This window comes from Balaenoptera physalus, assembly GCF_965194825.1.
Source record: "Balaenoptera physalus genome assembly, chromosome: 18".
Lineage (NCBI taxonomy): Eukaryota > Metazoa > Chordata > Mammalia > Artiodactyla > Balaenopteridae > Balaenoptera > Balaenoptera physalus.
Window position 1 is genome coordinate 486,133 of NC_138899.1, and position 16,424 is coordinate 502,556.

A 16,424-nucleotide genomic window follows, 5' to 3' on the forward strand; every position below is an offset into this window, starting at 1 on the left:
CCCAGACAAAGGCAGGCCACACGGGAGGGGCCACCCGCCAGCCAAGCCCAGCAATGCCCTGTGGCCGTTTCCTGACCCTCCGATCCCAGAAAACAAGGGGACCAAGTGCCTGACCACAAGGACCACGGGGGATCACGGCTGGGGAGCCCACATCTCACGGGTCCCAGAAACGCCCCAGTAACGCAGGCTCGGAGCCCCAGTGCCCCAGAGCGAAGACCCACCACGGTCAGAAAGGGCCGTATAAGGACACGCACACCTGACACAGGCGAGGAGGGAGCCTGGTCCCCCTCGCCTGGACGGCAGCACCAGGCAGGGGGCCCCAGGCCCCCCGCCCTTCCCTCCGGCTTCCGTGTCCCCCGTCCTGCTCCCCCAGAGCTGACTCCGCGTGGACGCTGCAGCCGCAGAGCAGAGACCCAATGCGGACATGCTGGCTGGCGGTCGAGGAGGTCTGCCCGCCCCCATGACGAGGCCAGTGCCCGCAGGGCACGGGGGCAGCCCGCCCTGGGGACCAGCGTCCCCTGCTCCGAGCAATGCCGCTGCCCCCCGTCGGCCAGGGCCCCGACGCCCCCGGCCTGCTCGGTTCTCACGCTTGGCCCACAGCGACGTGACCCACGATCGCTTGGCAACTCATGGCCAGGAAGCCCTGCGTTGGGGCGTTCGCCCCCCACCCTGGACGCAGGGCCCACCCTCTGTTCCTCGGCTGCAGGCTCTCCGCAGCGGCTGCCCGGCCAGAGCCGACGGGCACGGCCCGTCCCGCAAACTGCTGAGGGTGGGGCAAGGGGCCACCCTTCTCTGCCAGCCCCAGCCTCCCACCTAAGCCAGGGGGACCTGGACCAGGAGACGCACGAGACACGAGGCACATGGCACACGAGCTCTGAACCAGAGCCGGCTCCGCGGCGACACTGCACGGAAGCGCCCTCCTGACGCTGGATGCCACGCCGCCTGCACCCGCCGCGCGGCGCTCCCGAGCCGCTCACGCCCCAGCGAGGAGCCAACGTGGAGACGTGGCCGGAACCCATGGCAGCACCTGCGGCTCCCGCCGGGCTCTCGGCGGTCCCCTCGCGGGTGACAGGTGAAGCCTGTCTGGGCCACTGCAGGGGCCCCCCACGGGGGCCAGCTGACCCCCCGTGGTGACGTCACCCAGAGCCACGGATCAGGCTCCGCCGCCTCCAGAGAGACCCCCAGAGCTGCCGGGAGCTCGGCCCTGATCTCCCAGCAGGGGCGAGAAGCCTGTGACACCCGACACCCGACTGAGGCCCAGCGGCCGGAGGTGCCCGTCCCTCACACGGACGGCCACGTGGACGGCAGGCCGCACCCAGCCAGGCTCCCAGGCGCAGACACTCCCTCTACTTCCCAGCACAACGTGTCAGCATCACAGAGGAGACACAAGCTCGCCTGCCCGTGAAGGAAACCGAAATACCTGAGAAATCCTTCCTCCAGACAACCTGAAGCACAGCAACGCGCAAGTGTCCCACCAGCCCCGAGGGACCTCCTCGCTGAGCCTGGAGGAGCAGCTGGACCTGGAGCCTCAGAGCCGAGCGCCGGCCTCGGGGGACCCGCCCTCACCGGGGACCAGGGGGGACCAGGGACTGTGGCCCACGGCGGGGCCGCCCCTCCTCCTGTGCTGCTCGCTCCGGGTGCCGCCTCACCCCTCGGACGCCGCCAGACCCGGGGACAGACCTCTCAGCAAGGCCACCCGCACCCGACCCTCCCCAGCTGCTGGGAGAACACCTGTTTGCTGTCACTTTCAGCCACTGAATTTTGGGGTCATTGTTCCCTCCCAGAGATGACGCTGGTTACACGTTTCCTCAGAACATAAAGTGTTGCCGTTCACCCTCCGGCCGTCACTTCGGGGGCAAACCTCACAGCCGTGGGCAGCCGCGGCCATGACCCCTGGATGTGACGCGACCGCAAACCGTCAAAGACACGCGGTCACAGCCCAGCAATTTACCAGGCTGCCTGACCCCGGGAGTCCTTTCTGAGGGGCTAAGTGAGCGACACCGGCCTCAGGCAGGCGGGCGGCAGCCACAGGAAAGCAGCTCAAGGTGTCAGAGCAACAGCAGACCCTCGAGGTCACCCCGCTGCCAGGACGACTGCGACTCATCCTTCTAAACACCAGGGACGCTGCACACAGACGTCCCCCATCAACCCCGCACCCAAGGCCCCTCTCGCCCGGCTCTGCAGGAAGGTGACAGAAGGCATCTGCGGGCCTGAAGACGACTCAGGCCGACACCCTAGCCCGCCCCAGGCTCCGTGTGGGCACAGCATCTCTGCACCGCCCCTGCCCTGCGGGACACCGCACCAGAGCAGGACAGACCGCGGACAGCGCAGATCTCGGGAGAGGGGCCGGTCCATCCCAGGTACGCGTGGAGTGCTCGTGGGCATAGACACCCACAGGCCACCCTCCACCCCGAGTCTCGGCGGCAGTCTTTTCTAAAACACCCGCTTCAGGAGCAGGAGCCCCAAGGGCAGCTGGGAGTCCAAGGAAGGCCTCGGGGCCTCTGCCTGCACCTCGCAGCCCAGAGGCTACGACCTCAGGGCCTTGACAACAAGCATCAAAACACAGGTGGCGCTCTACCTTTAAGAGGTATTTCTGAAATTGCAGTTAATTGGAACGTAAGTGCTCTGGACTTTGTTTCTGACAAAATCTTGATATTTAAGATGCAAACCTGGCTTCCTCTAGGGAAATACCACGCTGCTAAATCCATTACATGTAAACCAACAACAAAGGCACTCGTTTGCCATAACTCACCTTAATTTTTCTTAGAAAAACCATATTCAGCCTTTTGTGTTCACATTTAATAGAAAAAGTTGGTTACTCAATTTTAGTAGGTAAAGCTATCCCATTCACAGTAGCAATAACGGTAAAACACGTGTCCCCAAAACACGTAATGCTACTAGAAAGAGCTGACCCCATTAAGAACGAAAGCTGAAAAGTTGACGACAACTACTTTACTTAAACTAGCAAACCTTACTAGTGCCGCCACCACCACGCTCCAGGCCTGAGAAATGCCAAGTGGGGCCCTAGCTCGTCACATGCCCCCAGGAGGCGTGACCTGGCCGAGCCCTGCGGCATCTCCTCCCCCATCTGCCTCCGCATCACCTCCCGGCCTCCTTCACTGGACCACGAGGATTCCGCATACCCCAGGGCCCGCCCACCGGGGAGGCCGTGAGCAGGGGGCTGGGGGCGGGGCGGGGGCGGGGCGGGGGGGGGGGAGGGCGGAGGGAGCCAGTGTGCAGGCGCACACCCCTCACCTCAATAACCACCTCCTGACTCATCCTGAAAGGCTGTGGCACTCCCCGAGCCGCAAGGCACACCCAGCGCATCAGTGCTGTCACGGTGACAAGACAAAAAGACAAAATCCATCCTCACTGGCCCTCGTGGAAATCATTAGAAAACCTAGTCCACAGCGTCCGGAACGTCGGCACTGACGCGCGTGCGGGAGAAACCTTAGGTCCTTCCACCACAGCGGTCACAGGAGCAGCCCTAACGTAAAAGGGCACGGACCCCGAAGAACACTGCCCGCCTCGCCGAGGGACCCGCGCCCTGTGAGCGAGCCAGGCCCCCGCCCGCGGGGCTTCACGCCCTGCCCGGTCCCCCCCCCCCCCGAGTGCGGCCTGACCTAGCGGCCAAATCTGCAAAGGCCAGGGCAGGTCGCCAGGGGCCAAGTCGCCTGCCCGCTGGCTCACCGCCCCTCCCACCTGTGTCTTGTGCCCGTCTCTGTCTCTCCCCATCTCTCTGTCTCCGTCTCCCTCTGTCTCCTCGGCCCCCTCACTCGCTCTCAGGATGTGAGGGCGACAAGCAGCCCCCGGGGGCCTCGGGGACCATCGAGGACACCTTTGGGTGCCGTGTTCCTGCCGCAGACGCCACGGGTGACAACACTGCTCTCCAGGTCCCTAGACTCTGGGTGACCTGCTACGGAGCTGACCACGGCCACCTGCCACGGAAGGGCCACCATGGAGACACTATGAACCAAGGAGGCCGGAGCACCAGGGCGAGGGCTGAGGTCCATCACGTGAAGAAAGACTCCAGGAGGAGAGCACAGCTCGGGAGGCTGTGCCTGGGACCTCAGATCCAGCTCCTGCCACAAACAGAACAGGCGAAACTGGCCCCTGGCGCTCGCAAGGCGGTGCAGGGGAAGCTGCCTGAACGGGGGAGGACCCAGGGCCACGTCCACGTGAAACACCCCACGGGGTCCTGGTGGCAGAGCCCCTCCGGGTCCGGGACCAGCGGGGAGGCACTCGGGACTCACCATTCAGTGTTTGGGGTATTTCTCTTCTTTACTTATTTGCATTATTTTTTGAGGTACAGCTGACGTACAACATCATACAAGTTTCAGGTGTAAAGGTGCCTTCGAGAGACACGTCCTGGAACGTTTGATGCCGCGACAGTAGGAGTGTAACCAGTCCCGGGGGAGGCAGGACGGTGGGACAGCCCTGAAGCGAGTCACTCGGGACGCGACAGGGGCGCGGGGCCGTGCTCACGGCCCCTCCACCCCTGCACACACTTGAGGTGGCCCACGAAGCCTCCTCTAACCATCCACGTTCATATTCACCAACACGAAAGCGTCCGGGACAAACCCGTGGAGACAAACAGCAGGAACAGAACGTCCGAGAGCACTTATGCAAAGCCGTGTAACGGACGTGTAAGTTATTCCCGAAACAATCTCCAAAATCTAACAGCAAGGCCACCCTGCACTGCGATTTCAGATGACTCTTAACTTTCTTTCCGACTCCACGTGGATTTTTAAATAAACCCTCTACTTCCGTAACTGGGCGAAACATAAGGCTACTGCCGCTTCCTCAACAGAGGATCCAGAGGCCCCAGGATCCCAAGATCCAGGAAGCACGAGGTTGGGGCTGCAAGCCGCGGCTCTGAGGCCGCAACCCCACCCCCGGCATGCACGGAGAGGAAACCAGGTGGCGGCCAGAGCCACGGCCACAGCGAGTGGCCTGAGCCACAGGCACAGGGCAGCATCGGCCACAGGTCTGGAGAGGAGACGGCCGGCGAGCACCAACACTTCCCGCGCCAGGCCCAGGGCCCGTCACCAGTGGGGGTCACACTCACAAGGCCCAGCGGGCTCCAGGGATCGGGGGGCGCAGGTGAGGCAGGCGGGGCCAGGAACCGGGGTGAGGCTGCAGAGCTCAAGTGAGACCCTGACTCCCTGCCGGGATGCTGGCCGCTGTCCCCGAGGGGCACACGACCGGGAGGCAGGGCACAGCCCAGCCCGCGTCTTCTGCTTCCTCCTTCGGGGCCCTGACGCCCGGCTCGGAAATGCCAGGGCTCCAGGGCCTCCTGTAGGGCATCAGAGCCCCACGCCCCCCAAGACCCACGTGTGAAGGAGCGCTTCCCCCCACTCCGCCCCAAGCTGCACCCAGCGCCACGCAGATCGTTTAAACCACCACCTTCCACCCACCAGAGAGCAGGTGCCGCCCCACTCCCCAGCCCCCAACACCAGGTCCTGGGTCTCCCGTCAGACCCGGGAGCCCCGCTCCCAGCCTCACCCGCCCTAGAAGGACGCGGCCTCTAACCCATGATCTGACCAGCCTCACTCATCACGGCCAGAAGAACATCAAATCCACTCCACAACAGGCGCAAACGCAAGACTGCCCTAAGAAAACGTGACATGGCTCCAAGACAACTTCTAAATACCTGCTTACGTCCTGCTTTCTGGCCTTTCTGCAGCAGATCTGCAGGGGCTAGCCCTGCTGCACCCCCTAGCAGGCGACGGAGACTAGGACCCCGCCCATCTGCAAGTCGCCCCCAGGGGAACATGATTTCAGGTTCTTTAGGACCAGAAAGGCTGACCCAATGGGCGGGCTTCTCCCCTTCCCCAAAGCCCCCGAGGCCTGTGCTGGGTTTGCCCCTCGTCCGCCCTCCCACCCACTGTGCCCGGCCACAGCCCCTCAAGGGGGACCCCTTCCCCCCAACAAGTCCCTGCTGCCCTCAACCCACGGGCACGTCCACACTGCAGCCAGGGCTGGAGGTGGAGGAGGCGGCACAGGAGGAGAGGCAGGGTCCCCCCTGCATCCCGATTCTGGTGGCCTGGGGCCCCTGCACCCCATCTCCGGCAGCCTGTGGCCCTCTGCATCCCGATTCTGGTGGCCTGGGCCCCTGCACCCCATCTCCGGCAGCCTGTGGCCCCCTGCACCCCGATTCTGGTGGCCTGGGGCCCCTGCACCCCATCTCCGGCAGCCTGTGGCCCCCTGCACCCCGATTCTGGTGGCCTGGGCCCCTGCACCCCATCTCCGGCAGCCTGTGGCCCCCTGCACCCCGATTCTGGTGGCCTGGGGCCCCTGCACCCCATCTCCGGCAGCCTGTGGCCCTCTGCACCCCGATTCTGGTGGCCTGGGGCCCCTGCACCCCATCTCCGGCAGCCTGTGGCCCCCCTGCACCCCGATTCTGGTGGCCTGGGCCCCCTGTACCCCATCTCCGGCAGCCTGTGGCCCCTGTACCCGATCTCCGGCAGCCTGTGGCCCCCTGCGACCCGATTCTGGTGGCCTGGTCCCCTCAGCTGCGCTAGTGGGTGTCCACCCCCAGAGCTCTGATCAGATCTAGATGCTATCCATTCAGCATAAGACATTTTCACTCAAACCCTGATTTTTCTGAAATGCAAATGAAACAACATAAAGATAAGACCCACGCCAGGTACTCAAGTCACCAAGACCAGGAAGCAGAGGACCAGCCATCGTGTAACAGCTGAGGCCGAGACCACGGCCCCAGAGGGGCAGGACCACAGACCCGTGCCGGCCTCGGTCACACTGCACCGGACGACAGGGAAGGAAGAACGTTCGGACACCTAGAAACTACCTGTTCTTAACATGAAACTTCCAGCTGTGAACTCTGGTGTGTTCTCCATGGTGTAGCCTGAAATGATGGTATATCTGCCGCTCGTGCTGACGACAGAAGAACCAAATCTTAACGTTTTGCTGTGAAATGACGACAAAGCTTTCACGAACATCCTTAGTTTCTGGAGTGGATGCAAATCAACAGGAAATCAACGCCCGAATGGAGGATGCAGCACAGGGCGTGTTCAATTCACAAAGAAACATGATGTTTTAAAAGGAAAATATTCAACCTCTGAATCAAAAAATGCAAACTAGAACAACGCAATTTAAAACCTCACCCATCAAATGGAGCGAGTTTGTGGGTTTTTAAATTCTCAAACTTGGTGTTGAAAGCGGGCGGTTAAAATGGGCTCCTACAACCTGATGGGAGTAGATGCGACCCGGCACGCCCGCCCTGGGAAGTCATCTGAGGACGCCTCAGGCACGGCACACACGTGTGTGAGCGTCCACACGCAATTACACTGCCAGGAACCCGTCCTGGGTTATCTCTGTGGATTTGTGCAAACGTGAGAAGACTGAACTGGAAGCCACCAGAATCCCCACGGCTGGGGCCTGGGCACGGGGGACACAGCAGAGGGGCTCTGCCGAGTTAACCCAGCCCCACCCCTTCGGGACCCTCCGAAGACCCACGCGTCAGGCCACCACTCGGCCGTGTTCGCTTCTAAGTGCCCACTTGTGCCACTTATATTTGTTATTAAACGCGTGGAAAAAACTGCAAACAATCTAGGTCGCATTCAGCGTCTTTAAACGTCCTCTACGTCCTCCCTCCATCCTGCAGAAATCAAAGCTGGGCCTTATGGGCTATGGTTTGTGCAAGAAACGTGAATCGCTGGACCCGTTGGCCAAGAAAGGGCCTTCGCTCTACAGCCAGGGGGCTGGGAGGGCGAGCGTATGTGTTTGAATTTTACAAGATGAGTTTAGGAATGTATCATTTTTTATTATTTCCCATTTTAGGTCACTTTTTCAGCAACTGACCACCTACGATTCCCCAACATGTCAAACGCACAGCTGCTAAAGATGACCCAGGAGAAAAGAAACCCTGACTGGGGGAAACAGCGGCAGTACACGGACGTGGACGGGGTAGACGCGGGACGCACAGAACGTTCACACGTGGGTAAAACACACCTTTGCTATGTACGACTAAGTGAAGATCCAACAGGAATAAACTACAAACCCCCAACAATCCCTCTCAGATGCCGGCTGGCAGATGGCTTCATTCTCTTCTTTTCATTTTCCTGGAGCTTTCCAACTCTGGCACAACTAACATTACGTTTACGATCACGAGAAACATTCCTTGAACTTTTTCAGTAATTCACACTTGTTCCTTGTGGAACTTCTGCTAAAAGGAAAACCTAAGGTTTGTGACAGAAAAGCCTGCTGGTGCGACGTCAACCAGCAAAGACAAACTCACGGCTGCCACCGAGAACCCCCGGGGTGGCGAGTCCTCTGCGGGATGGACCAGGAGGGGCCGGCAAGTCTGTCACCTGCGACTGGACGGGGAGGCAGAGGGCAGAGCTGCATGGCCGGTGGCCTGGTCCACAGGCGGAATCCCACCCCGGGTATCATCCAGCGAGCGCCCCGTGTCCGTCTTGGGCCCTCGGTGACACGAAGTCATCTGTCGGGACACCGGCGTACAGGTGTCAGGAGGTGCTGCGTTTCAGGGCCCAAGGGAGGCCCAGGGGTTTCACTCTGTTCAGACCAGAATCCCCTTAAAACCTGGATCCTGTGAAAACAGGACCTTGATGGACAGAGTCCTGAGCTCAAACAACAGAGGCTGAGAGAAAGAAGTCCAGCTTCATCCTGGACCCTCGAAATCACGCGCAGCACATCTGCTCCGGGCCCAGACAGCACCACGACCGTGGAGCCACCACCGGCCGGCTCCCGTCCAGGCCCGCGCAGTGTAGACAGACTCTGTACCGGCCGTGCCCGTCTGAGCAGAGCGGCCGGGGCGAGTCCCACCTCCACCTGGGCCAACGCGGCGCCGCACTGCAGAGGTCTGGCCCTCACGCCAGGAGAGACCCAGGGCTGCGGCCCATCCCTGCTCCCCCCGAGGCCCAGCCCCCCTCGACAAACAGCACAGAACCACAGGAGGAGAGGCCAGGGCTGGCGTCCGAGCGAGAGCCCCCCAGCTGCTCTACGCGGAAGAAAAACGTGACTCGCTCAGCACCAAAGACGAGAGCTTCGAGCAAGTGACTGTGTGCGGAAAACGTCCCCTGGGGGGTCACGACCCGCGTCAGGCTGGGTACCCAGCCCCAGGAGGGCTTCCTGGTCCACAGCGCACCCTGGGGATGACGCGCTCGCCGAGGAGCAGGGCTGAGAAAGCACCCTGGCTGTACCAGGAGGCAGACGGCATTTTACACCAGGTGCGACCCAGCCGCGGGGTCCCGGGCGGCACTGCTGAGCCCGGCATAACGTCCTGCTCGTCACACGGTCTCAGAGTTTCTGCAGTTTCATTCCGTGGGGAAAAAAGGTAATTCCGAAACAGGAAAAGCCCGCCAAGAGTCAAGCACAGCAGTGCTGGCTTTGCCGCTTTCGCCGGAGCGGGCTGAGCTCTCTCGCTCGTGTCTCAAGCGGGAAGAGAAGCGCCATCAGCGCCCGGCGGCCTCTCACCTCACGGCCTGAGCGACACGGCCGGCCCCGCCACCCCAGGTCCCCTTCCGCGGCCCGAATCTCATCGCCGAGGCCCAGGCCTGGGAAACAGCACTCAGGACGTGTGTTTTGAGACAAGCTCATTAAACCAGGCCTTGTTACGCATCCCTCCCAAACTTAGATTCCACGCGTGTTTCTTCGGTCCCCTGCCCTCAATAACACAATCCAGGGATTCTTCCATAAACTCACGGAACGCAAAGTGCGACCACAGAGCAGCTCCACGGTGAGGCCCCCGAGCCCTGACGGCAACTCACAGGCCCTCCCGGGACTGCTGGGGCCGAAGCGCAGCTCACCTGCCCTCTGGTCCCAGCCTGAAGCAGGGAGGGGAGGGGACCGTCCCAGGAACATCTCCGCAAAAGCAGGCCTGAGATTTCACAAATCGACCACCCCCTGCTTGCTCTTTTCAAACCTCCATGACACTGGATGAGGACTGGTCCTCCCAGTGGGGACGTTAGCCCCGTGTCCTCCTTCCGAGGGTCACTCCAACAGCGGCGGGGCGGGGGGGGGGGGGGGTGGTCCTGAGTCACGGGCTCTCTCCCTGCGGCCCCTCCGGTCCAGTTCTAGAACAACTACAACTGCTACACAGGCCCTTTATCTTAAACCCACAGTCTTCCAAAGGCCAATGGCACCAAAACACTCATCAGGGCCACAGACCAGAAGGGGAGGCAGCCCAGGCAGGGACACGCGTGCACCACACATTTAGCACGCGCAACGCTCAGCACGCGCTCAGCACACACACACACGTGCACACGCTTGGCCCCCTACACGCACACACTCAGGAAACACACACACACCATGCACACACTCGGCCCCCTACAGACACACGCTCAGGAAACACACATGCACACACACACACACACAACGTCAGACGCCATCCACTCTCTACTTCACACAACTGCAATTTTTAGTACAATGAGACATCTCTGACGGTGACAGTTTTCACATTTCCTTCCACGCCTACATTCACCGCAGGAGCGTCCTGGGCACTGGAAACCCTCCCATCAGGACGTGTGTCACGGGACCGGAGGCACAAAATAAAACCCACAGATACCCAGCTTCATAAATCAATAACCAATGAACTGCATTTTCACTCAGCAGGGTGACAAGTCCCCGTGCGGGAGGGAACAGGCAGCCCCAGGACGGCGCCGCCGACAGCGTCGCCACCGCCTTCAACCTGCGCGCCTCCGACCCACGGGCCTCGCCGCAGGGAATCGTGGCAACACCGCCACGTGCACGTCAAGGACAGTCCCTGAGCTCTGCTGTGAGTCCCGCACACGAGGGCCGAGGGTCCCGGGAGCAACGAAGGGGCCAGGGAAGTTAAGGACGGCGCGGAGACCCACTTTCCAAAGGGAACGGTGGTGGAGAACCACCAAGCCACCAGGCTTCTTTTCACGTATCGCCGGAAAATGGTTAAACGCCGGAACGACAGTGTTCTGTCCAGATGCCTTTTAGAAAAACACACAAAGGCTTAACTTCTCCGTGCACTAGGAACAGAAGCCCCACGGCGGGCAGGCAGCTCAGCCTCAGGCACCACCGGCCTGTGCCCTCACCCTGCCTCCTCCTCCTCCTCCTCCCCCTCCCCATCCCCACCCTCCGGGGTTCAGGGGAAACGTGCCGCTTCCTCCCCGACTCTGCCCCACCCTCACCGCCGGGGTGACCATCACGGCTCCGGCAAACCCCAAACCCCGAGCAAGGCCGGCAGCGCGCAGGGGCCCTCAGCCCAGCGGAGCAGGGCCCTGGGCCGGACGCACCTATGACAGGGTAGAGAAGCTGCAGGTGTGCCCGGGAGACCGGCCCACCTGCAGGGGGACGGCCCATGCTGCCCCGTCCCAGCCCCCTCCAACCCCCCTGGGCCCCAACAGGCCCCCACGGAGCCCCCAAAGCTCTGCCGAGCTGGAGTCCCAGCCCACCACCCCCTTCAACTCAAGGGGCTTCGATCTTACACCGGAGACCACACCGAGGCCCCACTGCTTAAGTTACCGCAGCTGCCACAGTCGGCTTCCCAGGCTGAAACGTCACACCCTCCTTGAGACTCAGGCAGCGGGACACGGGCCAAGCCCTGACCCTGCCGTGGCCTCCAGCCCACCGACCCCCAACCCCAGCGAGACCTGGTTCCAGCACACCTGACGGCCCCCAGCTCAGCACAGGCAAGGCCACTTCACCTGCAACTCCCCAGGCCGGTATCACCACGGGACCGACCTCCACGGTCAGTGTCACCTACTCACGTCGCAACGGATGGTCCTGCATCACTCCACCCAGCCACCGGGCTGCCCGCGCCTTGTGGGGCTGTGTCTCCAGAAGGGACCATCGGAAGAGGCCGCTCAGCAGTCCTCCTCCTGCGGCCGGGCCCGGGGCCGTGACCGTCCGTCTTTACTTCCCCAGACGCCCAGGAGGAGAAAGAGGGCTCTCCTCCGGGGGTTCACACAGGAGGGGAAGAAACGGCCCCCAAACACCAGCCCCGGCACCGCAGCGCCCTTACTGCGCGCCTGCTGCCCGGCCCGCGTCTCTGGGGCGAACGTAGCAGAGAAGCGGGCACGGCCTTCAACCGTCAGAGATGATACACTCACACCCACAGACACCACACAGGGGCACCTGAGTCCACACATGCTGGCGGGAGGGCTTCACACCTGTTATGTGGTCCCACAGATACAGACACATGTTATGCCTCCAGCTGTGTCTCGGGCTGTACTTCCGTGCAATTAATGAGTGAACAAGTCCACGGCCTCTTTTCCCTGATGTTCACAGAACAGCACGTTCTGAGAAACACTGAAGAACAGAGCTGGGGTTTCAGTTAATTTAACTATTACCAAGGGTAGTACAGGGCTACACGGCCCATAAAATATATTTGGGGGCCTAAAACCCTATTTCTTGCAAAATGTGAAAAAAAATTACTCACTATGTTCTATAGCTTCATGACAAATATAAAGCTAAAGTAGAATTTTTTACCACATTTTGTTCATCACCAAATTTCACTTTTTCTGAGAAAAAGAGTTGCCAAAAGCAGTGCTTAGCGCTTTACTGATCGAAGCTGAACTAACTTCCCACGTGGTACACAAAGCAGGTGCTCAGGGCACAGCCCAGGGCCGGGCCCAGCCCTCGTGCTCTCAGGGTGTCCTCCCACAAAGGCATGATTGATTTACAAGTTAACCGTCGGCAAAGACCCAGAAACCAGGCTGCGCCTGAGCCACATAACGGAGCTTACCGCCCGGCGTTCAGGCCCGCAAAGCCCAGGCAGAGGCCAGCGCACGGCTCCACACAAGCTGCGGGTTTCTTCCATCCTTTCCACCTTTACCTTGTTTCATGTGCTTTAAAAGCCTGAAAATCAACTCTCCTGTAGCTTATGTGCGGTCGTTCTGAAACAAAGTGGGAACCTACCAAGAACACAGCACTAGGCAAACGTCCGTCCAGCAGGAAGCAAACATACTTACATCTTTTGCCATGTTACCAGATCCGTGAAATCGATGCTATAAATTGTTCACCCTCCAGAGAAGAAAAATGGTTTTTCTGGTAAGAAGAAGGGAAAACGAGGAATGAGTAAGGATGAAATAAGAAGTAACACCAACGTTCCCCCAGCACCACCGCCATCCCCACTGCCCCTCCGGGTACCAGGCGCCTTCCCTTCCAAACCCTCACACCCCATCCCCAGAGCGCGCGCGACCCAGAAATGCCCCCTACCCTGGGGACTTTAAAGTCATCCCAGGCAGGGAAGCCCGTCCGCCACCAGGATGCCCGCCCGGCCTCCCCGACGCGCACAAAGACCCAGCGCGGATAAGCCTGGCCCCGCGGCCCCGCGCACACGCGCTCCCCACGGGCGCTCCCGGCCCACCCGCGACCACCGGCCGACCGGTAACTCTGACAGGTGGGCTTCCGGGGTCCCGGCCTCCGGCCTGTCACTAGGCCGCGGCCGCCACCCGCGAGCGCCCCCCGCGCGCCGGAACCGGCAGTCGGCGGGCAGGTGGGCCGGCGCCACCCGGACCCTGCGCCCCAGACCCCGCGCGCTCGGACCCGCCCCGCTCCGACCCCCGCCGGGCGCGGACGCGGACGCGCGCGCCGCTCCGCCTGGAGGCCGCCCGCAGGCCCCGCCCGGGACCCCGGCCCGCGACCCCGCTGGGCCGGTCACCTGGGCGCCCACGCGGCGGCCCTCGGCGCGCGGGGACCGGGTCGGCGCACGCGGCGCGGGGGCGGGGGGCGGCGGGGTCCGCGGGCGCTCAGCGCGCGCGCCCCTCCGGGACCCCGGCCCGCCGCACCTGGCGGGCGGTCGGCGCGCGGACACCGGGCGCGCACACGCGGGCGGGCGGAGGGCGGCGGTCCCGGCGGCGCTCGGCCGGGGTCCCTGCCCTGCCGAGGCGCCGGGGCGCGGGGCTCACCCTGCGAGCGTCGGGCGGCGTGACGTGCGCGGCGCGGTGACGTGGGCGGCGGCCCGGCTCCCGCAGCGCGCCTGCGCGCCTTTTCGCGCCTTCGGCTCCCTCCTCCTCCTCCTCCTCCCCCTCCCCTCCCCCTCCCCTCCCCCTCCCCCTCCCCTCCCCCTCCCGCCTGGAGGCCCGCGCTCAAGCTCAGAGGGGATGGGCTGCGCCTGCGCGTGCCCGCGTGTGTGCGCGCGCCGACCGGGGATGGAGAGGAGGGCCTGGCCCAGGACGCGGCGGTGCGCGCGCGGGGAACTGGGCCGGGGATGTGTGCACGTGTGCGCACACTGGGGATCGGAGCCGGGGGCGCACGGGCGAGTGTACGCACCCAGGGGACAGGGGCTGGGATGTGTGCACATGTGTGCGCATCCGGGGGATCGGAGCAGGGGGTGCGCGGGCGTGTGTGCGCACTTGGGGGACAGGGACCAGGGTGCAAGTGCGTGTGTGTGCACTCGGGGGACAGGGGCCTGGTGTGTGTGGATGTGTGTGCACCCGGGGGACGGGGGCTGGGAGTGTGTATGCATGTGTAGGCACACGGGGAACAGGGGCAAGGTGTGCAGCTCAGTGTGTATGCACACGGGAGCCAGGGATGGGTGTGCACGTGCGTGTGTGCCCAGCCAGGGGCAAGGTATACAAGCGCACACGGAGGACAGGGGTCGAGTGTGTGTGTGTGCACGTGCAGATGTGCGGACTTGGAGGAGCGGGGTTCCAGTGTGTGCGCAGCGTGTATGTGTACTCGCGGAAGAGAAAAGCAGGCTGGGTTTGTGCCCGTGGGCGTGTATGGGCGGGTGCATGTGTATGTGCACAGGAAGGAGAGGAGGCCAGGCGTGTGCGTGTGCAGGTGCGCGGAGAAGACCGGGTGTGTGCGCGCGCAGCGTGGAGGGCCCTGTCCACTGCCCTGCCGGTGGCCTCCACGCCCGCGCCCGGCCTCTGACCAGATTCCGTGTCCTCGGGGCGGAAGGGTGCGGGTTCGCTCCTTATCGCCGGGTGGACTGGACCTAGTGGACACTTGTCCCTCCTGTGACCCACCACCGGCAGGGCCAGGGCATGGGGCCCGCTGCGGAGGCCCAGCAGAGGGTGGGCGGGGCCTGGGAGCCAGTCCAAAGTTCAGGGCCGCGTCAGAGGCCTGGAGGGTGGATAGAAGGCCTCTTCCCTGCACGCTAAGGTGTCGCTGCCCCCACCCGGGACTGGGAGGGTTTCACAATTAACCACTTTTATGCTGATCATGCCCACACCTGCTAGCAAAGCCACTCCAGTCTTTTTTTTTTCATCTATATGATTGCACGGGGTCTTGGTTGCGGCTGGGCTCCTTAGTTGGGGCACGTGAACTCTCCGTTGCGGCACGCGTGTGGGATCTAGTTCCCTGACCAGGGATCGAACCCGGCCCCCTGCATTGGGAGCGTGGAGTCCTATCCCCTGCGCCACCAGGGAAGTCCCACCACTCCAGTCTTGAACTGTTAACGCCCTAGTTAGCGTTGGTTTCTTGAAGAGCAGAAGTCTTCCCATTCTTTCTGCTGATTAGTACACCGCACTTAGAGAAACAGGGATGGAGAGGGGAAGGGGGGAATAAAAGGCTTCAGAGGGACAGTCCTGCTTTCCTGCAGGCAGAGCACCTCGCTCCCCTGTGGTGAAAGGTACACAGCTCCCCAGTGGTCAGCAGGGCCCCATGGTGTCGGAACCTACAGCCCTCCATTCTGTTCCTCAAGTGGTCATGTGTTACTAGCCCCACGGTTCTTTCCCAGGAATTCTTTCTTGTTTACCATATTGGAATCTTCACCCCCAGATAGCAGGTGGAAGCCCCCTCCCAGCCCTTGGACCCAAGTGCACAGGCAGCAAGCCTCTTGGTGAGGGCTGCGGGCTCAGAGTGAGGAAGAAACGCTGGACCAGAGTACGACTCTTAGACCTCTCCCTACAGAGTCAAGATTCCAGTAATTCAACCACATTTACACGGATAACTAGCTCTCATATTCAAAATAATTTCTGCGCGAAAGTCACTAGTGAAACATTCTGAACTCGCAGGAGCTACCGCAGCGCTGAGTCCGCTGAGGCTGGTTTGCGTGGAACCTCTCTGCCTCCATAGTCAGGTGCCCCACAGAGCCCCGTGCCTGTGTTAAAAGGGAACAGAATATAATTTGGGGTTGAGGCTCCAAATGCTTTTTGCCACTGCCTCACCTCAAAACCCCTAGGCTGGCAGAAAAGTAACCTTGGTGTGTGATGGCCGCACGCCTGCGTTCATCTGATCGCTCCATATCCGGTCTGCATCAGGGAGTGTACAGAAGCACAGCCCGTAGTGATGCTTCCCTTCAGTGGCGACTCGCTCCTCCTCCCAGGGGCTGTATCACTGCTGTGTCGTCCAGGACACCACAGGAAAATGGTGCTGTTCCGTGTTTTATTAGAAGGAAGTGACCAGTCCTTCCCAGGAAAACGGCTCACCTCTCACAAGCTACCTCTTTCTTTGGGCACCTGCTCTGTTGAGTCTCAGAGTGTGATACAAAGCCTTCCCCCACCCCCATTAAACTCTCC

General features: G+C 62.0%; 1 protein-coding gene across 9 annotated transcripts in view; it reads right to left on the reverse strand.

Annotated features, from left to right (window-relative positions):
• Positions 1–13,932, reverse strand: part of TFDP1 (transcription factor Dp-1) — a 31,261-nt gene extending 17,329 nt beyond the window's left edge. For 6 of the 9 annotated variants that reach the window (XM_082435001.1, XM_082435002.1, XM_082434990.1 and 3 more), the window contains exons 1-2: positions 13,746–13,881; positions 12,927–13,002 (exon numbers count right to left, since the gene is read on the reverse strand). In XM_082435001.1, coding sequence (XP_082291127.1) covers positions 12,927–12,938 — 12 coding nt within the window. In that variant the 5' untranslated portion in view covers positions 12,939–13,002; positions 13,746–13,881. Of the gene's footprint in view, positions 1–12,926; positions 13,003–13,618 lie in introns of all 9 variants that reach the window. The other 3 variants (XM_082434999.1, XM_082435004.1, XM_082434998.1) reach the window with 3 other exon arrangements.
• Between the last annotated feature and the right edge of the window lie 2,492 nt (positions 13,933–16,424).